This window comes from Tachypleus tridentatus, chromosome 10, assembly GCF_004210375.1.
Source record: "Tachypleus tridentatus isolate NWPU-2018 chromosome 10, ASM421037v1, whole genome shotgun sequence".
Classification (NCBI taxonomy): Eukaryota; Metazoa; Arthropoda; class Merostomata; order Xiphosura; family Limulidae; genus Tachypleus; species Tachypleus tridentatus.
The window spans coordinates 100274939-100288255 of NC_134834.1; the positions used below are offsets into that span (position 1 = coordinate 100274939).

The window sequence follows — 13317 nt, forward strand, 5'->3', positions numbered from 1 at the left end:
CTGTAGGTAATTGTGTAAGTTATATCTCTAGACTGATATCTGTAAGTAAGTATATAAGCTGTACCTCCTGACTAGGATCTGTAAGTAAGTGTAATTGTGTAAGTTATACCTCTAGATTAATATCTGTAAGTAAATATGTGAGCTTTACCTCCTGACTAGGATCTGTAAGTAACTATGTAAGTTATATATCTAGACTAATATCTATAACTAATTACGTAAACTGTACCTTCTGACAAGCATCTGTAAATAAATATATAGGTTATATTTACTAAGATCTGTAACTGTAGTAAGAAAAACTTTAGTATGTAAAATTAGCATTCAACAATCTAATTTAAATAGTGAAACCTTTTGTACCATTAAAATTTGTGCTTGAGAACAATTGAACCAGTGATTGAAACATTAAACCTGTTTTAAAAATATTTATTTTTTACTGTAAAAGTTGTAACTTGTAATGAAATAATACTGTTCAATAATATTTCTTTTGAATAGAAATTTGAAATTGAATTTGACTATTTAAAATGTCTTATTATTGATTTCTAGGTGTAAATCGAATGTTGTTGGGCGTAAATGTGATCGTTGCAAACCAGGCTATTGGGGATTTCCCAACTGTAGACTTTGTAACTGTGACCTTCGGGGAACAACTGAAAACATCTGTGATCAACGAACTGCAGAATGTTTCTGTAAGGTAAGGAAGATGAAGCAGTGCTGTTGATTGTTATTGTAAGATAAGGAAGATGGAGAAGTACTGTTGATTATTATTATAATGTAAGAAAGATAGGATGGAGTGCTGTGATTGTCATTGTAAGGTAAGATAGATGGGAAGGAATGTTGTTGATTGTAATTGTAAGATAAGGAAGATGGAGAAGTACTGTTGATTATTATTATAATGTAAGAAAGATAGGATGGAGTGCTGTGGATTGTCATTGTAAGGTAAGATAGATGGGAAGGAATGTTGTTGATTGTAATTGTAAGGTAAGATAGATGGGAAGGAGTGTTGTTGATTGTAATTGTAAGGTAAGATAGATGGGAAGGAGTGTTATTAAATGTTATATAGAGTAAGATAGATGGGAAAGAGTGTTATTAAATGTTATTATAAGTAAAATAGATGGGAAAAAGTGTTATTAAATAGTATTATAAGTAAGATAGATGGGGAAGGAATATTGTTGATTATAGTATAAAGGTAAGATAGATGGGAAGGAGTGTTATTAAATGTTATTGTAAAGGTAAAGATAGATAGGAAGAGTATTATTAAATATTATTATAGAAGTAAGATAGATGGGAAAAGAGTGTTATTAAATAGGTATTGTAAGGTAAGATAGATAGGGAAAAGTGTTATTAAATAGTATGTATAAGGTAAGATAGATAGGAAGGAATATTGTTGATTATAGTATAAAGGTAAGATAGATGGGAAGGAGTGTTATTAATATTATTGTAAAGTAAGATAGATAGGAAAAAGTGTTATTAAAATAGTATTATAAAATAAGATAGATGGGAAGAATATTTGTTGATTATAGTATAAAAAGGTAAGATAGATAGGAAGGAGTGTTGTTGAATTATAGTATAAAGGTAAATAGATAGGAAGGAGTATTGTTGATTATAGTATAGGTAAGATAGATGGGAAGAGTGTTATTAAATGTTATTATAAGGTAAGATAGATGAGGAAGAGTGTTATTAAATGTTATTGTAAGGTAAGATAGATAGGAAAAAGAGTGTTATTAAATAGTATTGTAAGAGTAAGATAGATGAGGAAAAGAGTGTTATTAAATAGTATTATAAGTAAGATAGATAGGGGAAAAAGAGTGTTATTAAATAAGTATTGTAAGGTAAGATAGATGGGAAAGAGTGTTATTAAATGGTATTGTAAGGTAAGATAGATGGGAAGGAATGTTGTTGATTGTAATTGTAAGGTAAGATAGATGGGAAGGAGTGTTATTAAATGTTATTGTAAGGTAAGATAGATGGGAAAGAGTGTTATTAAATGGTATTGTAAGGTAAGATAGATGGGAAGGAGTGTTGTTGAATGTTATTGTTAAGCTTGTTATTATTGCTGAATGTGACGTAAGCTAGCATGATACTGGTAGATGTTAGAGTGATATAATACTATTGGATGTTACTGCAGTGTTAGACAATACTGTTGGATGTTACTGCAGTGTGAGACAATACTGTTGGACATTACTGCAGTGTGAGACAATACTATTGGATGTTACTGCACTGTGAGATAATACTATTGGATCTTACTGCAGTATAAGACAGTACTGTTGGATATTACTGCAGTGTGAGATAATACTATTGAATATTACTGCAGTGTTAGATAATACTGTTGAACATTACTACAGTGTGAGACAATACTGTTGGATGTTACTGCACTGTGAGATAATACTATTGGATGTTACTGCAGTATGAGACAATACTATTGGATGTTACTGCACTGTGAGATAATACTTTTATTTTGTTGATTTAAAGTAAGATAAATTATGTTGTTGAATATTAGTTCAGTAATGTATTGAATATTAGTTTAGGGTGATATAATAATATTGTATATTAAAGTTCAGTAATGTATTGAATATTAGTTTAGGGTGATATAATAATATTGTATATTAAAGTTCAGTAATAAGTGTTGAATATTAGTGTTAGGTAACACAGAATATTAGTTTTGAGAAGAATCCTTCATTGAGCAAGCTTTAGAAAACAGTAAAATAATGTGTGACAGTGAACTCTGAAGTAATGAATTGGTATGCAAATGAAAATAAATCCTGAGAATTAGAAAGACAGCTCATCAGACATCAGCTCCTGTCTTGAACTAAACTAACTATAAAATTGTTCAAAAGGCATTGTTGCTGTATGTTTCTCTTCCAAGGGAATTTATTTTTTATTTAATCTTGTTTACAGGAGAATGTGTATGGCCATTTCTGTGAACAGTGTAAACCAGGAACTTTTCATCTTGAAGAGAATAATCCACTGGGTTGCACAAAATGTTTCTGTTTTGGAGCTACAGACCGTTGTAGTAGTGCATATATGTTTAAATCTGAGGTGAGTTAACATGCAAGTTTGTAAATTTTACAGCATGTGGTGAGGCCAAAACTACTCATGTGTGCAGTGTTATAAGAATATGTTGTGTAGAATACATCATAAGGTTAGGTCATGGTTAGTTCCATGTGTGAAGTTGTTAGGATGTATTATGTAGATTACATTGTAAGTTGTGGTGAAGGACTGTGAAACTTTAGTATATGTTCAACATTGCTTTGTATTGTAGGGTTATGTTATACATTACTTTGTACTCTAGGATTGTAGCAACTTAGTACATTATATTCTGTCAGTAGTTATCACAGGAAAGGAGAATTGTGTTATATTGAGAGTTATGTTGTTTCAAAGGTTGCGAACATGAATGGTTGGAAGGGTGTAGGCCTAGTGATTGACAGCCAAGTTGGAAAGGTTAATCTTCACACTGAGATTGAAGAATCTGGTTCAACAGTGAGAGCATACATACCTGAAGAGCTTCCCACTGGTACTTTGTTTTACTTTAAAGCTCCATCTATTTATCTTGGGAATATGGTAAGTTAGTTTTCTCAGACATTAGCTTTTTGTTGGATGCTGATTAAATGATCTCTTGTTAGAATACGTGTGTGTGCTAATGTTGGTTAAGTACTCATTACTCTTTTGGTGGATCACTGGACAGATTATGGAAATATAATGATAACATGTGGGCTGAAGTTTCCTCCTGTAGAGAGATGGCCACTTGTGTAGTTTTTAGTTTAGAGAGATGGCCACTTGTGTAGTTTTTAGTTTAGAGAGATGGCCACTTGTGTAGTTTTTAGTTTATCAAAAAACTGTTTTTATAGTTTTTTGATATAATTTGAAGAACTTTGGAAGTCATTGCTAAGTGAATGCATGTCAGCTGTGTGGTACAGGTAGAGTAGATGTGAGAGTGAATGTTTATTAAATATTAATTAACTCTACGGTGTTGGTAGAGATGGTGTGAGAGTGATTGTTCAGTAAACATTAATTAACTATGTGGTATTGGTAGAGATGGTGTGAGAGTGATTGTTCAGTAAACATTAATTAACTATGTGGTATTGGTAGAGATGGTGTGAGAGTGATTGTTCAGTAAACATTAATTAACTATGTGGTATTGGTAGAGCAGGTGGTGAGTGATTGTTCAGTAAACATTAGTTAACTATGTGGTATTGGTAGAGCAGGTGGTGAGTGATTGTTCAGTAAATATTAGTTAACTATGTGGTATTGGTAGAGCAGGTGGTGAGTGATTGTTCAGTAAATATTAGTTAACTACGTGGTATTGGTAGAGCAGGTGGTGAGTGATTGTTCAGTAAATATTAGTTAACTATGTGGTATTGGTAGAGAAGGTGGTGAGTGATTGTTCAGTGAATATTAGTTAACTATGTGGTATTGCTAGAGAGGGTGTGAGAGTGATTGTTCAGTAAATATTAGTTAACTATGTGGTATTGGTAGAGCAGGTGGTGAGTGATTGCTCAGTAAATATTAGTTAACTATGTGGTATTGGTAGAGCAGGTGGTGAGTGATTGTTCAGTGAATATTAGTTAACTATGTGGTATTGCTAGAGAGGGTGTGAGAGTGATTGTTCAGTAAACATTAGTTAACTATGTGGTATTGCTAGAGAGGGTGTGAGAGTGATTGTTCAGTAAACATTAGTTAACTATGTGGTATTGCTAGAGAGGGTGTGAGAGTGATTGTTCAGTAAACATTAGTTAACTATGTGGTATTGCTAGAGAGGGTGTGAGAGTGATTGTTCAGTAAATATTAGTTAACTATGTGGTATTGGTGGAGTAGGTGGTGAGTGATTGTTCAGTAAACATTAGTTAACTACGTGGTATTGGTAGAGCAGGTGGTGAGTGATTGTTCAGTAAATATTAGTTAACTACGTGGTATTGGTAGAGTAGGTGGTGAGTGATTGTTCAGTAAACATTAGTTAACTGTGTGGTATTGGTAGAGCAGGTGGTGAGTGATTGTTCAGTAAATATTAGTTAACTACGTGGTATTGGTAGAGCAGGTGGTGAGTGATTGTTCAGTAAATATTAGTTAACTATGTGGTATTGGTAGAGCAGGTGGTGAGTGATTGTTCAGTAAACATTAGTTAACTATGTGGTATTGGTAGAGAAGGTGGTGAGTGATTGTTCAGTGAATATTAGTTAACTATGTGGTATTGGTAGAGTAGGTGGTGAGTGATTGTTCAGTGAATATCAGTTAACTATGTGGTATTGGTAGAGTAGGTGGTGAGTGATTGTTCAGTAAATATTAGTTAACTATGTGGTATTGGTGGAGTAGGTGGTGAGTGATTGCTCAGTAAATATTAGTTAACTATGTGGTATTGGTAGAGCAGGTGGTGAGTGATTGTTCAGTAAACAATAGTTAACTGTGTGGTATTGGTAGAGTAGGTGGTGAGTGATTGTTCAGTAAACATTAGTTAACTATGTGGTATTGGTAGAGTAGGTGGTGAGTGATTGTTCAGTAAACATTAGTTAACTATGTGGTATTGGTAGAGTAGGTGGTGAGTGATTGTTCAGTAAACATTAGTTAACTATGTGGTATTGGTGGAGTAGGTGGTGAGTGATTGTTCAGTAAATATTAGTTAACTATGTGGTATTGGTAGAGTAGGTGGTGAGTGATTGCTCAGTAAATATTAGTTAACTATGTGGTATTGGTAGAGTAGGTGGTGAGTGATTGTTCAGTAAATATTAGTTAACTATGTGGTATTGGTGGAGTAGGTGGTGAGTGATTGCTCAGTAAATATTAGTTAACTATGTGGTATTGGTAGAGCAGGTGGTGAGTGATTGTTCAGTAAACAATAGTTAACTATGTGGTATTGGTGGAGTAGGTGGTGAGTGATTGCTCAGTAAATATTAGTTAACTATGTAGTATTGGTAGAGAAGGTGGTGAGTGATTGTTCAGTGAATATCAGTTAACTATGTGGTATTGCTAGAGAGGGTGTGAGAGTGATTGTTCAGTAAACATTAGTTAACTATGTGGTATTGGTGGAGTAGGTGGTGAGTGATTGCTCAGTAAACATTAGTTAACTATGTGGTATTGCTAGAGAGGGTGTGAGAGTGATTGTTCAGTAAACATTAGTTAACTATGTGGTATTGGTGGAGTAGATGGTGAGTGATTGTTCAGTAAATATTAGTTAACTATGTAGTATTGGTAGAGAAGGTGGTGAGTGATTGTTCAGTGAATATCAGTTAACTATGTGGTATTGCTAGAGAGGGTGTGAGAGTGATTGTTCAGTAAACATTAGTTAACTATGTGGTATTGGTGGAGTAGGTGGTGAGTGATTGCTCAGTAAATATTAGTTAACTATGTGGTATTGGTAGAGCAGGTGGTGAGTGATTGTTCAGTAAACATTAGTTAACTATGTGGTATTGGTAGAGTAGGTGGTGAGTGATTGTTCAGTAAACAATAGCTTACTTTGTAGTAATTTCAGAGTAGGTATAAATGTGAATATTAATCTTGTTTAAGTGAATTTTATTATAGTGTCAGAGCATTTTCAGGATTGATTACCGATAAAACAATAGTTAATAATGTTGCATTGTGTTTGTAGTTTTTTTTTGTGTTATAGTTAAGAGAATGAATATTTATTGGAGACAACATGTTAATAAGACTAGCTAGTGAATGAAGAATTAAGTTAATTACAGTAAAAACAGATATTGGTATAAAATTAATTACACAATATTGTGTCATTTATTCCTACCCTAATTTTGATTTGTAAATGATTTATATAAGAAATGTTTAAAAATTAAACTTCATCAAGTTACTTTAGTTCTTACTATAGCAGTTGTTGTTCGTAGAATTTGATAATATGAATTGTGTTTTGGTCACCACAGAGTGGAAACGTAATTATGTATATATATATATATATATATATATTTTAGTGAAAATTAATACATTTTGATAAAGTTAAGTAAACAAAATCACAAGGAAGGACTGCATTAAAACTTTGATAATATATCATAGAAAAATTAAGGTTTAGAAAGCACCAGTACCAGTTTTAAATTTCAGAGATATTGTTAATTGAAATTCCTTATTGTCTCTGTTGTTCATTACTTAAAACCATGATACCAGTTCTTTACAATTTATGTTTATTTATAGTTTTGAACTTATATTGAGATTCATAACACTTCTCTAATATGTTTCCAGATCACAGCTTATGGAGGACAGTTATCATACATTGTCACAACTGTTGTTGATCAACAAAAGACATTTGGTGGGTTAGTAGGACCTGACGTGGTTTTGATAGTAAGTATTGGACTATTGTAAAACATGATTATTATTTTCAATATTTTCTTATACATAGAACCAGTACAGGTTAACAACACAGACTTCAATACATCTGTTTAGTTTTAAACCTGTAAAGTTTAACAGCAGAGACTTCTATTTGCCTGTTTACATTTTGTGTTTAATTTCAGTCTGAACTTTTGATTTAACCCTAAATTAATCATGTTTTATATATAATAGGACACTTTGGCTGGATTTACTTATTTAATGTTATTATTTTTCCAATATTTAATTCTAAATTAACCAAGCTGGCTATATAATAAAACACTTTGAGTGAATGACCCACTAATGGATTCATTAAAATATAAAGATATGTTTACATTTTGCTTTTAATAAGTTTTGGTATTGTCTAGTCACTACACAAGAGTACCAACAGCTTTATCAATAGTTAGGGCTAAGTCTAGCAATACATACAACATTCTCTTTAGTGTTAATGCATGATTGTTAGCCTGAGGGAAGCTGTTTGTTTTTTTGTGATTTTTTTTCTAGAAGTGTTGAATGTGTGATCATTTCTCTGTATTAACAGTTTAATAATAAGCCAGATGGAATCTGTATGATTGTTTCTGGAGGTGTTGAATGTGTGATCATTTCTTTGTATTAACAGTTTAATAATAAGCCAGATGGAATCTGTTTGATTGTTTCTGGAGGTGTTGAATGTGTGATCATTTCTTTGTATTAACAGTTTAATAATAAGCCAGATGGAATCTGTTTGATTGTTTCTGGAGGTGTTGAATGTGTGATCATTTCTTTGTATTAACAGTTTAATAATAAGCCAGATGGAATCTGTATGATTGTTTCTGGAGGTGTTGAATGTGTGATCATTTCTTTGTATTAACAGTTTAATAATAAGCCAGATGGAATCTGTTTGATTGTTTCTGGAGGTGTTGAATGTGTGATCATTTCTTTGTATTAACAGTTTAATAATAAGCCAGATGGAATCTGTTTGATTGTTTCTGGAGGTGTTGAATGTGTGATCATTTCTTTGTATTAACAGTTTAATAATAAGCCAGATGGAATCTGTATGATTGTTTCTGGAGGTGTTGAATGTGTGATCATTTCTTTGTATTAACAGTTTAATAATAAGCCAGATGGAATCTGTTTGATTGTTTCTGGAGGTGTTGAATGTGTGATCATTTCTTTGTATTAACAGTTTAATAATAAGCCAGATGGAATCTGTTTGATTGTTTCTGGAGGTGTTGAATGTGTGATCATTTCTTTGTATTAACAGTTTAATAATAAGCCAGATGGAATCTGTTTGATTGTTTCTGGAGGTGTTGAATGTGTGATCATTTCTTTGTATTAACAGTTTAATAATAAGCCAGATGGAATCTGTATGATTGTTTCTGGAGGTGTTGAATGTGTGATCATTTCTTTGTATTAACAGTTTAATAATAAGCCAGATGGAATCTGTATGATTGTTTCTGGAGGTGTTGAATGTGTGATCATTTCTTTGTATTAACAGTTTAATAATAAGCCAGATGGAATCTGTTTGATTGTTTCTGGAGGTGTTGAATGTGTGATCATTTCTTTGTATTAACAGTTTAATAATAAGCCAGATGGAATCTGTTTGATTGTTTCTGGAGGTGTTGAATGTGTGATCATTTCTTTGTATTAACAGTTTAATAATAAGCCAGATGGAATCTGTTTGATTGTTTCTGGAGGTGTTGAATGTGTGATCATTTCTTTGTATTAACAGTTTAATAATAAGCCAGATGGAATCTGTTTGATTGTTTCTGGAGGTGTTGAATGTGTGATCATTTCTTTGTATTAACAGTTTAATAATAAGCCAGATGGAATCTGTATGATTGTTTCTGGAGGTGTTGAATGTGTGATCATTTCTTTGTATTAACAGTTTAATAATAAGCCAGATGGAATCTGTTTGATTGTTTCTGGAGGTGTTGAATGTGTGATCATTTCTTTGTATTAACAGTTTAATAATAAGCCAGATGGAATCTGTTTGATTGTTTCTGGAGGTGTTGAATGTGTGATCATTTCTTTGTATTAACAGTTTAATAATAAGCCAGATGGAATCTGTTTGATTGTTTCTGGAGGTGTTGAATGTGTGATCATTTCTTTGTATTAACAGTTTAATAATAAGCCAGATGGAATCTGTTTGATTGTTTCTGGAGGTGTTGAATGTGTGATCATTTCTTTGTATTAACAGTTTAATAATAAGCCAGATGGAATCTGTTTGATTGTTTCTGGAGGTGTTGAATGTGTGATCATTTCTTTGTATTAACAGTTTAATAATAAGCCAGATGGAATCTGTATGATTGCTTCTGGAGGTGTTGAATGTGTGATCATTTCTTTGTATTAACAGTTTAATAATAAGCCAGATGGAATCTGTTTGATTGTTTCTGGAGGTGTTGAATGTGTGATCATTTCTTTGTATTAACAGTTTAATAATAAGCCAGATGGAATCTGTTTGATTGTTTCTAGAAGTGTTAAATGTGCAATTCTTTCTTTGTATTAACAGTTTTATAATAATCCAGATAGAACCTATTTGTTTGTTTTTAGAATGGTTTAAGGTAGGTTCCTTTCTGTTTCAACAGCTTGCTCATTAACATTAAGGAACTTGGCAGTATGTTTAAGAACTGTTTATTATATTATCTTCTTGGTTTTGACAGTTGTGGGAAATTAAGTTTCTTGTATTTCTTCCCTGACGTGCTGCCACCTGTTGACACTTTATAATTTCATGTATTATCAAACAATATGAAATTGAGAAACAACTGCTTGTTAGATAATAGATATGTTTTGTACAATGTTTGTTCTGTAACAGTGAGACAAGATCACATAATACATTTAATGCACAAGGGCATTCAAAGTAAATTAATCACATAATTTGGTTTGTGATACTAGCTCTCTCTGGTTTTAAATATAATCAACTTAATACAAATATAATGACACTCTTTATGCCTTATAAATATTAGATTGTAATTATTTTTTATTCCCAGTGCTTCTGGATTGTTTTCCTTTTTTTATATTTCTCAATATTTACTGATATAATATTTTTTGGTATTTCTCTATATTCACTGATTTTATATTTTCTTGGTATTTCTCGATATTCACTGATATAATATTTTCTTGGTATTTCTCGATATTCACTGATATAACATTTTTTTGGTATTTCTCTATATTCACTAATATAACATTATTTTTGGTATTTCTCTATATTCACTGATATAGTATTTTTAATGGGTATTTCTCTATGTTCACTGATATAACATTTTTTATGGGTATTTCTTTATATTCACTGTTATAACATTTTTTTGGTATTTCTCTATATTCACTGATATCATATTTTTTTTGGTATTTCTCAATATTCACTGTTATAACATTTTTTTGGTATTTCTCTATATTCACTGATATAACAATTTTGTGGTATTTCTTTATATTCACTGATATAATATTTTTTGGTATTTCTCTATATTCACTGATATAATATTTTTTGGTATTCTCTATATTCACTGATATAACATTTTTGAAGTTTATTGTGTATTATTTTTAAATCATGTTTATTTACACTTTTCTCTTTTCTTCATGTTTTTGTTATCTGGTCATTATTTTCCAACCTGTTTCACCTATATTGAAACTCTGCAGTCTAAACATTATACATTGTAATTATAATTTCATCCACCATTGAAGGTGGACAGTGGTTATGTTTTCAGGGCTGAATGTATTTGGATGGAAGTTAGTATACATATGAACTATGATCCAATTTACAAGATAATAATTTTTGGATTGTCAAGGTCGCAAAGGTCCCTTTCTGTTAACATGGTGACTAACTTTCACACTATCATTGTTCTAAAACACAGCCAGAAATGATCAAATTTTGATGAAAAGTGGCAGATGTACATAGAGTATTATTTATCATTGTCCTGCAAAAAATGGCCAATATCTGTTTTTAATGATTGATATATGGACAGATTTTGATATTTTGTTATAACTGAATATAATCACCACTGCATGACGGAGACATGATCTCTACTGAGTGTCCCTCTAGTTTTAGTTTTACATTTAATTTGTGTTTTTTGCTTTATTTGCACCCTAATCTAATTAATTGTTCAGTAATAACACCTACAAATGGTACTTATCCATATATATGTTTCTTCTCTTGTTCTTTCTTCATTTTCTTATCAGTTCTCTTGTTGTTTTTTAAGTGTTGGTTTTGTATTTATTGTGTCATTAATTATGCTCACATGCTACTCAGTTTTTCTTTTAAAACATTCTCATATGAATGAATTTTGTTTGTCATTGGTGCATATTCTGAGTACTCTTATTATTTATCCTTTTAATGTTCCTTTATCTTTTTATGGTGCTGGAAATCATTTTACATCAGTCTCCTTTTGGTGAATTCTCAAACTAAATGTTTCTTTTCTCTTTATGTTCACATTTTATATAATAATTTTCATCTTTTTCTATTGAGAACTTTTTTTGTATTTTGCATGTTGATGTGTTCAAAATCCATGTAAGTTTATTTTCTTTAAAGTCACATAGGATATTATCAGCAGATCTCTGCCAGAAATATTGTGGAAATATAGCTGTATTAATGGGCTCTATGCTGATTGATTGAATGCAATTGAAATTTGAGTGTACTTTTACTTTAAATGTTTTACTTGATCATATCTCACTGTTAGAGATTAAACATTATACAGAATTAAATCTATTAGCCAACTAATTGCTATTTCAAAACTTCATATTGCATTTTAGTTAATTGGCAACCCATTTAAAAGTGATTAGATATATTATCCTATCATTACGAACTTATTACATTAATAATAACTTAGATTTTGTGTAAGTTTAAACTACACTGTATGATGTAATTTAGTGTCACACAGTATTGGTTGTATAGGATATTTATTATTGATTGATTTGTGATTGTAAACATACATTACCAATGTAAAGGAAGATGGTAATCATTAGTATCACTTGAACAGACAACACTGTGACTGGATTCATTATTAAGCATGTAAATGTAACTTGTACAGATTTTCACGTGTAGCTTGTATTTGTCTGTTAATTAAACTGTTTCATGAGTACATTGTGTGTTTTATATAAAATTAATAAAATGAGTTTTTCAAGGCTACTGTAGATGACCTAATTGTCATGTTACTAACACTACAGATTGGCCTGTTGGTTCCCAACATAGGGCCGTATCAAACATTGCATCTGCAGATTGTTATTACATTTGCATGTTAAGAACAATCATTGTCTTGATGCTATGTTACATTAATTCAGGGTTTGAGACTTTTCCATTAAGAATCATCTTTCTTTTATTCATTTTGTTCTTCTGATGTCAGAGCAGTTTGACTCATCATGGAATGTGCAATTCCTTCCTTGTCTCAGTGCTGGTATGGTCCATTGTTCAACATTTTTTCGACTTCTACATAAGTAGTTTTATCATCTAAATTATTAACAATTTTTAAAATTATGATATTGTAGACTAATGACGAAGTTTATTCATTTATCAGAATATTTCTGATGTACTGTGAATAATGCACTTATTTTTGTTATTCACGAAATTGGAACTGGTAATGAGATGTAAGTACAGTTGGGAACACCATTTATGGTTATACTGTTTAGTTTGATATTTTTGTTTTGTTGTTTGTTTTATGTTGTTGATTTATTTTATTTGTTTATTTATTCTTGTTTCATAACTTTGTGTTGAGTAATTTTATGTGTCAACATTAATAAAAACACACCATGTTAGTAATCTGTTACCATATTGTACTTTGTAAATTCTGATATCAAAAAATATACTGTCTTTGAACAATCCTAGGATGACATTGTTAATTAATCTGTTGTCTTGGACCTTGATTCCAGTTCACAACAGGAATCTGAAGGTGGTGTGTAAAAAATTCAATTAAAATATCAACTGATTTACTGTCTCTTTCTTACTAGAATAGAGGAACAGCTTTATGTTACCAATAAATGATCACCCTCATGAATCTCCTCCATCTTATAATGGTAGTGGCTATCATCATCATCCTGGTTAATACCCTCCAATTATGA

General features: G+C 31.2%; 1 protein-coding gene across 1 annotated transcript in view; it reads left to right on the top strand.

Annotated features, from left to right (window-relative positions):
* The window catches only part of LOC143228427 (laminin subunit alpha-like), a 123327-nt gene that overhangs the window by 91422 nt on the left and 18588 nt on the right, over positions 1–13317 (top strand). The window contains exons 21-24 of the mRNA XM_076459690.1: positions 541–685; positions 2890–3030; positions 3373–3552; positions 7168–7266. Coding sequence (XP_076315805.1) covers positions 541–685; positions 2890–3030; positions 3373–3552; positions 7168–7266 — 565 coding nt within the window. The remainder of the gene's footprint in view (positions 1–540; positions 686–2889; positions 3031–3372; positions 3553–7167; positions 7267–13317) is intronic.